This window comes from Alosa alosa, chromosome 18 (genome assembly GCF_017589495.1).
Source record: "Alosa alosa isolate M-15738 ecotype Scorff River chromosome 18, AALO_Geno_1.1, whole genome shotgun sequence".
Classification (NCBI taxonomy): domain Eukaryota; kingdom Metazoa; phylum Chordata; class Actinopteri; order Clupeiformes; family Clupeidae; genus Alosa; species Alosa alosa.
The window spans coordinates 11,911,749-11,925,256 of record NC_063206.1 but is presented as its reverse complement, the minus strand read 5'-3'; the positions used below and the strand labels follow the sequence as shown (position 1 = coordinate 11,925,256).

Below are 13,508 nucleotides of genomic sequence, written 5' to 3'. Positions count from 1 at the left end.
CCACCTCGCGCCTCATCACGAGTGTGCTGCCTCCTGGGCTTCTCCTGAGAAGTTCTCACGTCTCCCTCCGAGCTAGGGTTCCCGCTCAGAGTCTGCCACACAATGACATTTAGCCACCGCAAAGAGGCTGGTGGGTGGGTCACCTGCACCACTGCTACTGTAGTCCAGGACAAACATGCAAACAACAACCCACCATATAAGGGCAATCACTTTTTTCCCTCTCTAGCTCACACACATACAGACCTTCCCTCACACTCACACCTTCATGTCTGAATCAGCAGCATGTTGAGGGACTAGTGTCCCCTGCTAAATAAAATGGAACAAAAACAAGAAAAGCTTCAAGAGAAAGACAGTGGGCCTTTTGAAGGCACAGGAAGAGTGAGCGTCAGATCAAACGCTTTAGCAGGCGTGCGGTGCGTTCCTCCGTCTTCTCAACCAGGCCTCATGCTTAGCTCAGCGGCAGCCAGCACACAGTGCTGCTGAGCGTCCAGCCCCCATAGTCCTGCAGTCCCGCCCGGACAAACATGATGAGACATGATGGGTTAGACCATGAAAACACCATGAAACAACCCAAAACATTGTGGTGCACTGTTCATGCTCGCCACGTCCCAATCTCACTGGCCTTCGAAAGAAAAGAGGGAGCAAGATGGCAACGAAAGGGGGCACCGAGTTCATATTGTGAGAACGGCAATCTAAACCACAAAAAAAGCCACATGCACAAGTACACTCATATGCGTACTCTCGGATATTGCAGCAAATGCGCCGACAGCATAAAAAGTGGGAAAGCACACACAAGTCATCGACCTCATCTTTTACAGATAACTTCCTCATGACCTCATAACTTTTACAGTGAGTGTAAGGCCTAGTCCACACGTACCAAACCGATCTTTTTTTCCTCCGTCTTCCCTGGAACCGTATCAAGAATATCAAAGTCAAAGTCAGCTTTATTGTCAATTTCTTCACATGTTCCAGACATACAAAGAGATCGAAATTACATTTCTCACTATCCCACGGTGAAGACAAGACATATTTTACCAATTTAGGTCCACAGACAAACATAACATTCAAGTAAACAAAAAAGTAAGTAAATAAGTAAATAAGAGGGCACATATAATAATGAAAAAATAAGAGCAGCAAAATGTGGTTGAAATTGTGCATAGACAGTCAATAAAAATACTAGTGCAAATTCAGGCCAATAAAAGGCTTGGGTAGTTCTGTTTGACCTAAGTAAGAAGAAAGTGGCATAGTGGTGCAAGTTATGTAAGAGCAGCAGAAGTGTTGTGTTTCAGGACAACAACACCAGTTGTAAAGTGTACAAGTGTGCAAGTGTGCAAGTGTGCAAGTGTGCAAGTGGAGTAGTGCAGGCGGCCATTTTTGGGTCCAATGTCCAGGATGTTATGTAGCTGAGGGTGGAGGGGGGAGAGGAGGGAGAGAGTTCAGCATCCTTACGGCTTGGTGTATGAAGCTGTTGGTGAGTCTGGTAGTGCGGGAGCGCAGGCTTCTGTACCTCTTCCCAGAGGATACAGATTTGCGTCCAAACGGATCCATCTCAACACGACTCAACACGTTACTTCATACCCCAGGCCTATAGGTGGCACTGTGTCTTTACATAAATTCACCAAAACTTGCAAAACATGCGCTTTAAAAACAGACAGAATAGGCTACGGCAAAATGGCTAGTGCAAGGAAACCAGAATTGTTTGTGTGGACTGATGGTGAACTGTCAACTGTAGCCAATTGTAAAACTAATAAACTTTATTTTACGGTTTGTGAAGGGTGCAGTCCGTCCTTTATTTGGCTAACGAGGTAGGCCTACTAATCACCTTTTACTTTCTTTGGTTGTAGGATAGTCCGTGATTCACATTAGTTTTGGCGATCACCGCAATTAGGCTACTAAACGCAAGGCTTACCCAAGTTCTAGGCTATTCTGTCGCCACATTTATAATATTGCTATAAAACCTTCGTTAGTAACAGTCAATACTTTTGCCTGCATCAAATCGTGCATTCGCATTCAGTGTGCTACCATTGGCTTAACGTGAGTTCTAAGCGTCTTTGTATGCTTATATCTGATTTCACTCGACTGTGAATGCATGTATATATGTTGTAAGACATGTAAAATAAAATGAATGACACTGGCACTACGTACAAATTAATGTAGCCTAAACTTACACTGCACTTTCCTAGTAACTTAAGTTCTCTCGCGTCACTGACAGTAGCTAGAATGCATAAAAAAACACCGGGAAAAACAGTGTTCAGTCCACCAAGTCATAAGCTATCGGCGCTGCGCAGCATCAGTTGTGATATTTATCTTAACAGAGTGTAATCGTAGGTAATGTCATGTATGAAAACTAGTATTGTTAGGCAATACTATAAGTGCAAGTCCAGGGCAGCTGAGGTGTGGCGATGACATCATCGATACGCAAGCAGGATGTGCGGTTTCCGTGTGGACAGTGTTGCCTAGTCATGGATCACTGCTTGGCTCCTGCTGTGCTGCAGCCTACTGACAAAGGGCTAGAAAGGGGGGCTAAGGGTACGTCTACACGAAACCGGTTTCGTGTAAACGGCCCCTCAGTGAACAACTGGGTCATCAGGCACATCAGTAGTCAACACTCCCCAGCCTGTAGATTATAAGGGGATGAAGAGAGGAGTGGGGGGCTTTATTGCCTGCCCCAAACCTCACACCCCTGGCCCCAGTTGGCTACTGTTTGCCTCTTCTGGGTTGGGGGTGGACAGTCTGAACACATAGGCCATTCGGAGCAAGGGCAGGGAACAGGCCTACTTGGCTTAATGCATTTTGAAGGAACAAAAGGTGTTTTTTTACCCCGGGGGCTCCATGTCACTTTGCGTCTTAAGCAACACTGGGAAAGAGGAGGGGTGAGAAACGTGGTGGACAAAAGAAGGGGACGGTGGACATCGCAGGACCGAGATGGACGCTTTGGACTTGGGTGGGTGGGTGTGTGCCTCCATCTGGCTCTGATTATTGTGCTTTACCACTAGACACTGATCAACCCAACCCTAACAAGAGTGATTGGACTGTGTTTGTTCGTCGTGTTAACCCACAGCTGCTTTCCAATCAGCAGTAAATTAATATCACATGATGGGGGGCCCCCGCCCTAGGACCCTGCTGTGTTTTTGCCGTACTAATTGTACATCAAAACTTTATGAAGAAACTAGTACACACACACGTACACACACACACACACACCCTTGGTGTCCCAGTTGCATCGGGCTTAGGTTTTGCTAAAAGAATTTTAGGTTCTGCGTAGAAGAATTTGGGACCCAGAGTGAAGGACATCCCATTACAGCTTTATGCTTCCCCTTGAGAAGAAAAGGACTGAGCCGTTTCCCACAACTCAACCTGTCGGAAAATATTAAAGCGTGACCCCCACACACACACACACACACACACACAGTTACCTCCATGTACAACTCATTCCTCCAGTCTAGAGTAGCAATGACAGTGCTAATAAATCTACAGAAAACATGCATAGGACACATGGCCCGTGTATAAGGAGGAGAAAACAGCCTTATGGCACCATTATGAGTTGGGCAGGTTTTCCAGAGGTAGAGTGAGTGAGTGAGTGAGTGAGTGAGGAGGGGGGATAAACACCTTTATGAATAGATTACAAACTTGGTACTTATGTATTTTCAGAATCAGAGTATTAAGTAGTGCACTTGAAGCACTGCAGGTAACAGGAGTAGCCTGTGTATGTAAATGATACTGTTTGTGTCAGCATGGTAGAAGAGGGACAGAAAACGTAGGGAGAGAGAGAGAGTAGGAATAACAGTCAAATCAGCAGCACTTTATGGGGGAAAAAGATCTTCCTTCTCTCTGTTTTACGGCATTTTCCTTTCCTACCCCAGTAAAACAGCAGCTAATGTGGCCACTGTCTGACCTACTTTCTATTACAAACATAATCCCCGCAAAAAAAAAAAAAAAAAAAAAACTTCATCATGTTCACTATCCCGGCCGGCACACTGTATTCCCCCCTCTACTGCTCCAGGGATAACAGCCCAATCCAGAACGTTCTCATCCCCGCGGTGATTTGGCACCATTATCTGCAGCATCCAGTGCTGATCGGACAGACGTGCAGACAGGCGAGGGAGGAGAAGTGCGATGTAACCAAGCCCAGCCCAAAATACAAACCTCCGCAAACCTCTGAGGCCAAACTGTGCAGGTATGCGGCAGGGGCTAATCATGCCCATACCCATCTTGAGGTCAGAGGTCGGGGCTGTCAGCTGTAAACTTTCAATACTGTTTAGCCCACAAGCTTTTAAGAAAACACACCTTGCTGACCTTTCCGAAATACTGCTACACTGCTGTGCTTCATTCATTCCTGCTCCCCGACTGTCTCTGATGTGCCTGATGGATATACCTCCACCATCTGGACGTAAATAAGACGCACTACAGGAGGCTACAGGAAAGTACATTGCTCTACGCTAAAAATACCGGTATGACGAAACGTTTGACTAGCTCATCGATGACAGCAATATCTTGTCCCAGCTGTGGAAAACAGAAGAGCAAGACAGTATGAAATCAAAGAGCGCCAGGGAACCGAACGCGCGAAGGCGGACGAGTCACACCAGATCGCCAACCCCAAGCTTCACAGCCACCCTGCTGCGATTGGCAAGGATCAGGTTTCCGGAAAGGGAAGCCGATAGCACGGAGGCTGGCCAGCACAGTGCATTCAGATACGTGTATTTCATTTGTCCGATTGCCTTATCGAGGCATAGCCTCATACAGTTTCCCACCCATTCCACGCTGACAAATTATCACTTATTTTTTTCCATTAAAGTTAACATCCCCAAAAAAGATAACGAGCAGAACCATTTGTCAGGCTTAACGCTTCATTGTCATAACTATTGTAACCAGATTAGTCAATTCTGTTTACAAACACTAGGCACGGAACATGTTTTCTTCACTTCAAAGTTATCTCAACGTATTCAAAAAGGGGATTTCCCACAATCACATCGCCGTAACAAATACATCTGTAATAGAATAATAGAATATGTGTAGAGTAGGCTACAATGAATTCTACTCGAGTGAGTCTCAGCTTTGCTTTGGCTCTCGGAAAGAGAGGAGGGTAGATTGGGGGTGGTAGTAGGATGTCAACAAAAGTGATTCAAATCACGGGACAATGGCTGGCTTCATTGGCCAGATGCTCGACTGAGAAAAGGACGCTATATTAATATGCAAATCACTTTTAAATGCAACAGAACAATACCAAGCAAACACATTCAAAAAGTACGGCTGCTCATTTATGTATACTACACAACAAACAACACGGTGTAACATTATATGCTGCCTTGTGGAGGAGAGCACACCTCAAAAGCAGTTGTACCTCATGGTGGGGCAACTTCGGTTAGTGTGAGCTGTTGAAGAAGGCCACATCAGCCAACTGCGTTTACACTAGTCCCTTCAATTAAAAGCATTCCCCACATGATCCCATATTTCACTGTACAACTGTACAGATTATATATTTATTTATATTTTGAAGGGGGTGCACGGTGAAACACTGCGCAAAGTTAACGACAATAAACTAACTTAGTGTAACAATGTCCGTCTCGTCATTTCTTGTTTTTGTTAACGTTACAACTTATCCGCTAAATCTGTTAAGATGGCAATGTAACTGTAATAAAACTTAAAAAGGAAACCAAATGCTGACACAAATCAAGCCTAGAAAACGGTGTGGTCCAAGTTTACAGTCACTGAAAAGTCTGAAATAACGTACAGAGAAAACAAAGTTAGTGAGCCAACATTTTGATTTGTGGTCGCCTTGTGTATGTGTGCAGCTTGTGTTAGCTACCCAACAAGCCACGTCTAGTACACTAACGATAATGTTGATGCTGGCTAACTTGGTGTAATGTTTACAGCTCTGTGAGAACACAAACTGTGGGATTCTACTTACAGTAATGCTGTAACGTTGATCCTGACTTGTCCAAAACGAAAGAGATAAGAACAGTCCTCCGACAAACTGGCTGGTATAGCGCCAGCCAGCAGATGCTTGCTAGCCCGTTAGCTCAGTATAAACAATCTGCCGTAAAACCAACAGCTCCGTAGCTAGCGAACGTATATCTAGCTACCAAGCAAGCTAGCGAGCTTTGGTTAATGTAAGCTAGCCAATCCAGCTAACAAAGGCAGGTAAGCGGTCTTCCAACGATGTAAAGTAAAAAACACAAAACAAAAAGAGCGTGGTAATCGTGTGCTCTATGCCTAGATATGTATTTTGAAAGTCCTTTGATTTTTTTTTTCTACATTCATCAAAAAGAGTAGAGCGACTTCACTCAATGAGTGCCCTTCACTCCGTGGCTTCTTCTGAACATAAACAGATTTTGGTGGAGTTGTTTCGCTAGCTGAAGAAAGGAGGAGAAAAAAAATACCGCGTCATTAATTGCGCGAAGTGGATTGTGGATATTGTAGTCTGTAGTGCATCAAAGTGCTGATGCGTTCTTATGGCTGGTAATGTAGCAGTAGGCCTAGACTACCTATTCTGTCTGAGTGAATAATTTAACAATCAGTAGGCCACAAACTTTGAATATTTTGATAACTTTTTTTTTAGAATGGATTCGTTAATAGATATATTTTTTTCATCACAAGTATAGGCCTAGGCTATTGAGGATTTTAAAACACACAACTTTCAAATTTTTACCAACTCAGATTTGGTTCTAAATTAATCAGAATATGCTTGCAGTTGCATGTTATGAAAAAGCTGGACGTCTGTGCCATGCAGATTTGGAAATCCATCATACACTTTTATCATATTAGGCCTATTATTATTATTTTCTGTTCCATAACACTGAAAGACGGCTTGAGTAGTAGCCTAAGTAGGCCTAAACATTTGTTCCCCACCAAGAAATTATATTCTACATCACTGCATAAAATCTGATGCTGTCACCTCTGTACATGAGTATATTTTCACCATATTCATGCTAAAACCTGTTTGCACTATTTCAGTAAGATAATTTACCTATTCCTTAATTTAATCAGTTTGTAAGCACAAGGCGTAGCTGTGTTAAATTTGCTACTCATGGAAAGAATGTGCTGGCTCTTGGATCATGAACTTGTTTGCCACCACATGTCTCCTACCCTATTCCCTTGGCACAGGCCAAGTGCATTCTCCAGGTCCCTATATGGCATATGACCAGTGCATTCTGAATGGAAATGTCTGGTGCCGTTTCAAAATAAATGAGCAAAAATAATTGCACTCTGCAGTCAAAGGTAATCAAAAGCACACATGCCTTTCAAATCTAGGTTCTGTCATGAGGCTATAAAACACACAGCCTGTGAATATAACACACAGTTGCTGACACCACAGGGTCTATTAGAAGTACACAGTTCTTGGTTCATGCCAGGTGTACAGTTATGGGGTGTGTTGATGTGCTATCGATGGAGCTAACATGGACACTGCTTTGAAATAGCACACCCGCATGGTGAGTGCCAGAGAGGGGATGCTCATTTTTACAGCTGTCTTATCTTGCATGGCTTTGTCACACCTTTGCAGGCAGTTAGCTTTGAGACAGAGGGATTCTGGCTAAAGACAGAGACAGCAATCTGGTTGCTGTATTGCTGGTTGGTGTATTTTGTCTGCTGTAAAACACTCAGAGGAGATGCAACTCATTCCAAAGGTGGTTCTTTGATGTGGTGTTATGCTCCCTTTCCCACAAGGATACCACAGCAGTGCATCCGATGAGCAAGGGATAAGATCAAGAACAGTCTGAAGTTTAGCAAAATAATATTATAAGAGCACACACACACACACACACACACACACACACACACACACATACACACACACACACAAAAACAAGAAGAAACTATTCATAGGCACTGCACATCCCCATATTTTGCGTGCAGTGTCCAACCAGTACATTTGTAAACCCTGTTTATGTCACCCTGGCAACAGTGCCACCTCTGCACTACTTTTCCAGACCTCCTCAAATCTAAACACAAACTTCAGTTATGCAAGATATGATGCATTTCTGCAAAATGTATTTGTGCCACAGAAAGTCTGCAGAACATAATATTTTTCAGATATACCTTTTAAGCTGCACACATATTCACTGGCAGCTTGAATTGTGCACCCTAACACTTGACAGCAGAGAAAGAAACATGATGATAATGGAACATGTATAACTCTGACCTTATCAGGTGACCTACTTGGTTTGTAAACATTCCAGAGTCTGAATATAGAAAGAGGAGGAAATGTTATTTGGTCACATGACAAAATACAGGGAACATAGTCCAGGCCATTGGCCAGAGTGGACTTTTCTGTCCTACTAGAGGTGGGTTTATGACCAGTTGTTGTTATGATAAACCCTCAAAACATAGCAACAACTTTTTCAGTCCAGAGCCATTCTGCTGATGTTGCTGCTGACAAAAGTTTGTTGATGTAGGTGTCGCACAAACAGAGGCTATATGTGAAATGATGAGACAAGGATTGCGGGATAAAATATCACCCTCCAACTGTGATACTTAAACAAAATATTTGCTACATTTTCCAACTGTTCTGTATTTAGAGGTCGAATTGCACGTTGTTACTGTTGTCATGCTACCATGGAAACAGTTACCATGTACACAGATGTTTACAGAATGTTTAGAATATCACAAACCTGCTGCAAGCATGCAAGATTGCATGGATTTTTCATTTGTGTGTGTGAGAGTAAGATGGAAAATAGTAAGCCTGCTATGAAAACCTTCTGTGTTTTTATTTCTGTGGTCTGTATAACTGATTAGATCTCATCATCACTGTAGAACTCTTAAACTGACTTATAAATCCTGAATAGACTTTATCTTCAGCGGTCCATGCTTTACAACCCAACGTTTCACAAGTAGCCTACAAATGCCCCTCTGTTTTCATTTCCACACCTTGGTGGATTCTCTGATACAGTGGAAAAGGTGGCAAATACAGACCAACATGTGGGATATGCTATCTCTATCTTTTTTTCTCTGCCAGTGTAACTCAATGTTCCCTTCAGCAGTCTGTCCAGTCTTTGAAGGGGTGCCTTCATAAACGTGTGAAGCGAGAGGGAGGTATTTATAGGCTTGCTGTTTTTAATTGCAGAGGTGAGAGCTGTAATCTGGAGCTGTCATCAGTTACCTCGCCACATCCTTGCAATTAGAACTGCGGTGCGTTGTGAGCAGGCAGAGGTTTTCCATACCCGCTTCTTGATCTGCACAGAGATGCCGAACCTGTGTAGCTACTCCACCACCACTGTCTGCTGTTTCCAACACATGAACCGGGCACTGGGTACCTTTCACACTAAAGACTAAGAGGTATACAAGAAACAAGTTATTGTAACCTGGAATGAAAGTAGTGCTAGAGTTGTTTGCTTGACCATGGAGGTCAAGAGAAAGCTGACTGGGATGACAAATAGCTGAAATGTTTAGAGATACGACTCTTGGCCAGCGAGGGCAACATCCTCCCATGACTCACTTCCCGAAACTCTCTGGCAGAGGTGCGAACAGAATGTGGGGGTCAAAAGTTTTTCGGCAGCATGGAGATATCACTAATGCCATTACTGTATCACATAGGTGGCACCAACTAAAATGGTATCCTCCTCATACACTGATAGAAACCCTGAGATAGGAGTGCCACATTCCCCTGTAGAGGGCATGTTCCCTTTGTGGCCTCTCCCTGTTCCAGCACCAGGAGGACTAGTGGCAGCTCCAATGGACCCGAAACATCAACATTTTATAGTACATAATCTACCAGCAGATCAAGCTAATAAGCATGTTAGTTGTTTGCTATTCAAACTGTTAGCTAAAGTTCATTCAGACCAACGAATGTATCTCTGTATCCAGTATATGGTTCAGACTACAAATGAGCATTGATGCTAGCATACATTAGTTTGGATGCAGTTTGTGTTCAGCTGAGGTGATGTGTGCAAATTATACATTGCTCTCTTTCTTTTTCTCTCTCTTTGCAGTCTCTCCGTCTGATCCCCACATTTGAAGTGCAAATAGGTGTTCTAGTGGGGGGAAGATGAGGGCACTGAAGCTGATAAGAGAGTGGGGAGATGGGTTCAACTGGCACCCCAGCCACGTGCACCCCCTCTGGGCTTGTTGTGGGTCAGACAAATGAAATGGATTGGGGACAGAGAGAATCTCAAGCAATCAGAGGAGTACCTAAATGGTTGGATGTGCTAAGCATGTTGCACTAAAGTTAGGTTTCAAAACATATAGTGCATACTTAAGAGCGTTTGGTTGTGAGGGAGGGGGGTTATCTGTTGTGGTGAATAATCTGCCATCTCTAAGTCAGTCACATGCTCACTGAACAGGACATGACAGATGGGCACTGACGAGGACCTGAAATGGCACACTTGAAGAAATATAAGTTCACTCTCGCTGCTAAAGATGGAATATTTTTGTAAAACAAAATACAGCTCCAGACACAAACACATCTTTGAACAAATTTACTCTTTAAAAAGACAAAAGTTAAACATCTCTTTATATATTTCTTTTGACATATAGCAGATAGATAGAGTCAAGACATCATAATTACAGGATCCGGGAGAGGTAGAATGCCAGAATTCTCAACAATTCCAGGCAGAACACGACGCCCTCTGTAAGGCTTATTGTGCTATATTCATCTCTGTCCATAAGTGTTTTAAAATTGCACACAACAGCCATGGAGTCCTGCTGGAATGGTGGAGGCACATGGGGTGGTCCCAACACTAAACAGTCAAAAAACAAAACAAAAATGAAAACACAATAATAACAGAAAGATGAGCGTGAACTGTGAATGATGAGATAAACAGAAGGCAAAGAGTATGTATTTGTCCCTTAATGCAAATAAACAGATGACCAAAAACAGCTGTATGGCTATGGAGGGGATAGATGGAATTGAATAAACACTTCATACTATAAGGATTGTACCAAGCGAAATTAACTTTCTGTATAAATTGGCAATTAAGCAGAACTCATAATATAACATACAGTTCACTGTCTTGTCCCAGAGCCCAAGCATGTCACATACATAAGCAATATTGGTACAATCTATTTTTCACTCTCCTACTCTTCATTCTATTTTTAATCCTTTTCCTGTGTATAAGAATATGTGCACTTCCAGGCAACTAACACTGTCGTCAAAAGACAGCAACTTTAATACTTCATTATGCTGTACTATACTGTCACATGCTGTGAGATATACCACATGGCTTTGGGATTTAAAACCTTAAAACGCTCTAGCATACAATCATACAAAATCAATACAAGGAAACACAAAAAGACGTGCAATTTTCACTTCAAATGTTGCGTGGTCCAGGCACCCAGCTTTACCTGAATGTAAACAATGATTCTTATCAGTTCTTTCAGTTTCCACCTGACACTGGCATACATTGTTGAACTGTTTCACATGCCACAGAAGCTATAGACACAATATGTAAAGCATTGTGTGCATCATCATAAATGCAAGGTTTTAGACATTGATACTTGTCTGCTTGCATTGATATACATATATACGATGCTTGGTTAAAATAAGTCCCCCTCTGTCCTGCATGGTGGGGAAATGTTGTGGCAGATCAACAGATTTCCCCTCCAGTGATTAATGTGTAACTACTCAGTCCCCTTCACTATAGGGAGCACAGGCACAGACAATCTGCAAAACTTGTGTGGAGAGTGGAGAGCACCAGATGACCTGATTGGATACAGCCACCAATTCTGCTAAGTAACTGGATGAGAGAATCAGGTCGGAGCTGTAGGCAAACAAAACAGTGGTACAACAAGGGTAGATATCCTTTTGTCCGCTCAGCTATTTCCTTCACAATACTAGTTTGCTGGTTCAGCTATAGGTATTGCCATATCAATATGTTTTGCACTGATATAAAAAACGAATTGTCTTATAGTTGGTCATTTTACGTCACATGCCTAGAAGCATATATTAGCATGTCTCAGGTAAAAACAATGAAAAGTCAACAGGTATGTTTCGCTCTGCAGCTGCCAGTGATAAAGACAGGGAGGACGAAGAGACTGAGGCTCTGACTGACAAGTCCAGGCAATGTTTTCATTTCTGGAGGCCCAGAGTGTTATTGTCGGTTAGACCTCATGCGGAGGGAGCACGAGAGAGAGGCCTAACGGCAGGCTGCGGAGTCAGGGTCTCTTTCTGACGGGGCTCTCCCCCGTCCCCTAACACGTCTCTCTTGGGGAGGTGACTTCACGACCTCAGCTTGAGGATGACTGTGGCGAGGATGAGGAAGAAGGTGTTCCAGCCCAGAGTGACGGCGAAACCTCTCCATACCATTAGTCGTGTGAGACCCCATCCTATGGAAAGATGAAATGAACAGAGGTGAAATCCCCATCACTTAAACATACAGTAGGCTATACAGTATGTAGACTTTTTCCCTTGAGAGAAAGTGGAATAGAACATTATGTCCAATATTCCAATATGTGGTTTAATGTTCACTGAGAGAAAGTGGAATAGAACATTATGCCCAATATTCCAATATGTGGTTTAATGTTCTGCATTTCTCATTAGTGGGTCACTTTAATACTAAAAGTATGATTCTATGTAATGACTGTATGATATCTGTACTGTCCCTGTGTATATCTGTGTGTGACTGTATTTAGAGATAAGCGGGAATATTATGACTTTGCAGTGTTTCACTGTTCTGCATGGCTGCGTCAGTCTATCTGCTCCGGATTGCCAGGTTGCCACTAATCAGAGTCTGATTCAGTGTAGTCCACGTGAGATGGGATGACCAAAGCCATTTCCCGTCAGCCTGGAAGGATACTTAAACCCTAACTATTTCCTTCTCTAGTTAGAGCAGCTGATGGATCTTTAGGTGAAGTCATGCTGTCTCTCCCTTGATGCGCATCATTGTAAATAAACCCTGTTCCTGATTTTTCATACTATTGGTCTGACTGGGTCTCTATTAAATCTATGGTATCAAAATTACCATCAGTTTATGGAGGTTCTACCGAGATTGATAAGGATTATATAGATCTATTGAATTAAGGATTGTTCTTTTTACCAAACTTACTGTGTGTGATCCCTCAGCCCGCTGGTAAGACGCGCTCTCGGTAAGTAGTATGTTTTGTTCCTTTAAAGTGCTATAGTCCTTAGCTGGACAACAAGGGAGATTCAGTTGAGCAAGATTACTGTCGATGTTGGGTGATACGCTACAGTAACCCTGGTTGGTCAGCTGTAAGCTATCTAGGCCCTTGCCAGAATTGGGCATTTTGCCCCCGAAACAAGGAACAGATTGTGTGTGCACACAAAACCGGTCTAAGTCAACGAATCTCCTGAGAGTTACAGATGGATTGATGCCAGGTCTGGGTGGGGGATCACCATTACTGGGTTGCTAAATTGGACAATCTGTCAAATTTTGAGACCAGTCACTTTACGGTAACCAATCAGGAACATGAGTCTATGAGTTTATGTCTCAACATGTATGTCTATGTATGTTTCTGACCTATGGGTTATGTGTATGTGTTGCTTTGCAATTGTCTGCTAAAGGTTCTCTCTGATACTAACATGTCGAGTGTCAACCTGTCCCTACTTGAACTACTAA

At 43.0% G+C, this 13,508-nt stretch overlaps 2 protein-coding genes across 3 annotated transcripts in view; both read right to left on the bottom strand.

The window, feature by feature from the left end:
• The window catches only part of peli1b (pellino E3 ubiquitin protein ligase 1b), a 36,617-nt gene extending 30,276 nt beyond the window's left edge, over positions 1-6,341 (bottom strand). Inside the window, exon 1 of the mRNA XM_048269075.1 lies at positions 5,909-6,341. The gene's annotated coding sequence lies outside the window, so the exon portion shown is untranslated. The remainder of the gene's footprint in view (positions 1-5,908) is intronic.
• A 4,056-nt stretch (positions 6,342-10,397) lies between these two features.
• The window catches only part of abch1 (ATP-binding cassette, sub-family H, member 1), a 31,806-nt gene continuing 28,695 nt past the window's right edge, over positions 10,398-13,508 (bottom strand). For both annotated transcript variants that reach the window (XM_048269072.1, XM_048269073.1), the window contains exon 20: positions 10,398-12,258. In XM_048269072.1, coding sequence (XP_048125029.1) covers positions 12,152-12,258 — 107 coding nt within the window. In that variant the 3' untranslated portion in view covers positions 10,398-12,151. The remainder of the gene's footprint in view (positions 12,259-13,508) is intronic.